Consider the following 1,132-nt stretch of genomic DNA (forward strand, 5'->3'; position numbering starts at 1 on the left):
TATTATTTGTTTTCAGGTCCAGCGAAACCCATATTCTTGAAAAAGGTAGCTTATGAAGGAGGTGTTTATGAGTTGTCATGGAACGCACCTCCCTATTCCTACAACATAACCAGTTACACTATATTTTGGTGTAATAGCAAAAATGATAGGCCTTGCCAGTGTTATGTTAGTGTAAATAGATTGTGTTATTGAAATTCAAGTTTATTTTAATGTGTGATAAATAATTATTATCTAATTTTCTCTTCCAAAGTTAGAAAAAATGAATTAAAACAAAGTTAGAAAAAGATTAATTAATTTTTAAAAAAAATCTAAAAATACATACATAATAAATAAATATTTTTATCTTCTAAATAAATGAAACAATGGTAACTTTAGTCAGACATAATCAGTTTAGTCAATGCCATAATGAAGTGGAAATCAGTATATTGGTCTCTTAATTTTTCACACTTGATCATTAAATTTGATCACTACATTTGATGATTTATTGGATGAGAGGTGAAGTACATCCATTAGCTCTTTTTTGTATTTTTGAATATTTTATACTGTGGAAGTGGTCATGCATTTCAATGCATCACACAGATTTTTGTTAAATCAAACCTTAGTTGTTCATACAAGGTACAGTCGAAAAGTATGTGATTAAGTGCTGGTGAAGTTTCTCTGTTGCAGTTACAAAAATCTGTGTTCGATAGATGAATATATAAATATATATTTATGTATATTAAAAATTTGTTTTCAGGGATTTCTGAACTGGACTAGAGTCGGTAGTGATATTACTAAAAAAAATATAACTCTTCCTGCTAGTGACAAAGTATTTCATTTTGCTATCTCTGCAAATAGTGAAAATTTTTCTAGTAGTGGAATGTATTGGGTTGACTGCCCTGTTCTTCCAGGCCAGGGTAACTATTACTAAACTATATATAGCATATTGTTTTAAAGTAAATTGAAACAAGTTAATTGTAACCCAAACATTCAGTCATCTTTTAAATGCGAATATTGGTAATGGATTCTGGATTCTATTTATATTTATAAAGTTTATTAACCACATAATAATGCCGTAGTGGCATTGTCTATATTTGTATTTATATCTATATTTATGCCAAACGAAACAGTATATTTTCAGGAGAGCTCATTG

General features: G+C 28.7%; 1 protein-coding gene across 1 annotated transcript in view; it reads left to right on the forward strand.

The window, feature by feature from the left end:
• The window catches only part of LOC106688147 (coagulation factor IX), a 24,492-nt gene that overhangs the window by 3,397 nt on the left and 19,963 nt on the right, over positions 1-1,132 (forward strand). The window contains exons 2-3 of the mRNA XM_067053487.1: positions 17-165; positions 737-896. Of these exons, the coding sequence (XP_066909588.1) occupies positions 17-165; positions 737-896 (309 nt within the window). The remainder of the gene's footprint in view (positions 1-16; positions 166-736; positions 897-1,132) is intronic.

Source organism: Halyomorpha halys, unplaced genomic scaffold (assembly GCF_000696795.3).
Source record: "Halyomorpha halys isolate HHAL.00 unplaced genomic scaffold, Hhal_1.1 Scaffold1064.1, whole genome shotgun sequence".
NCBI classification, from domain to species: Eukaryota; Metazoa; Arthropoda; class Insecta; order Hemiptera; family Pentatomidae; genus Halyomorpha; species Halyomorpha halys.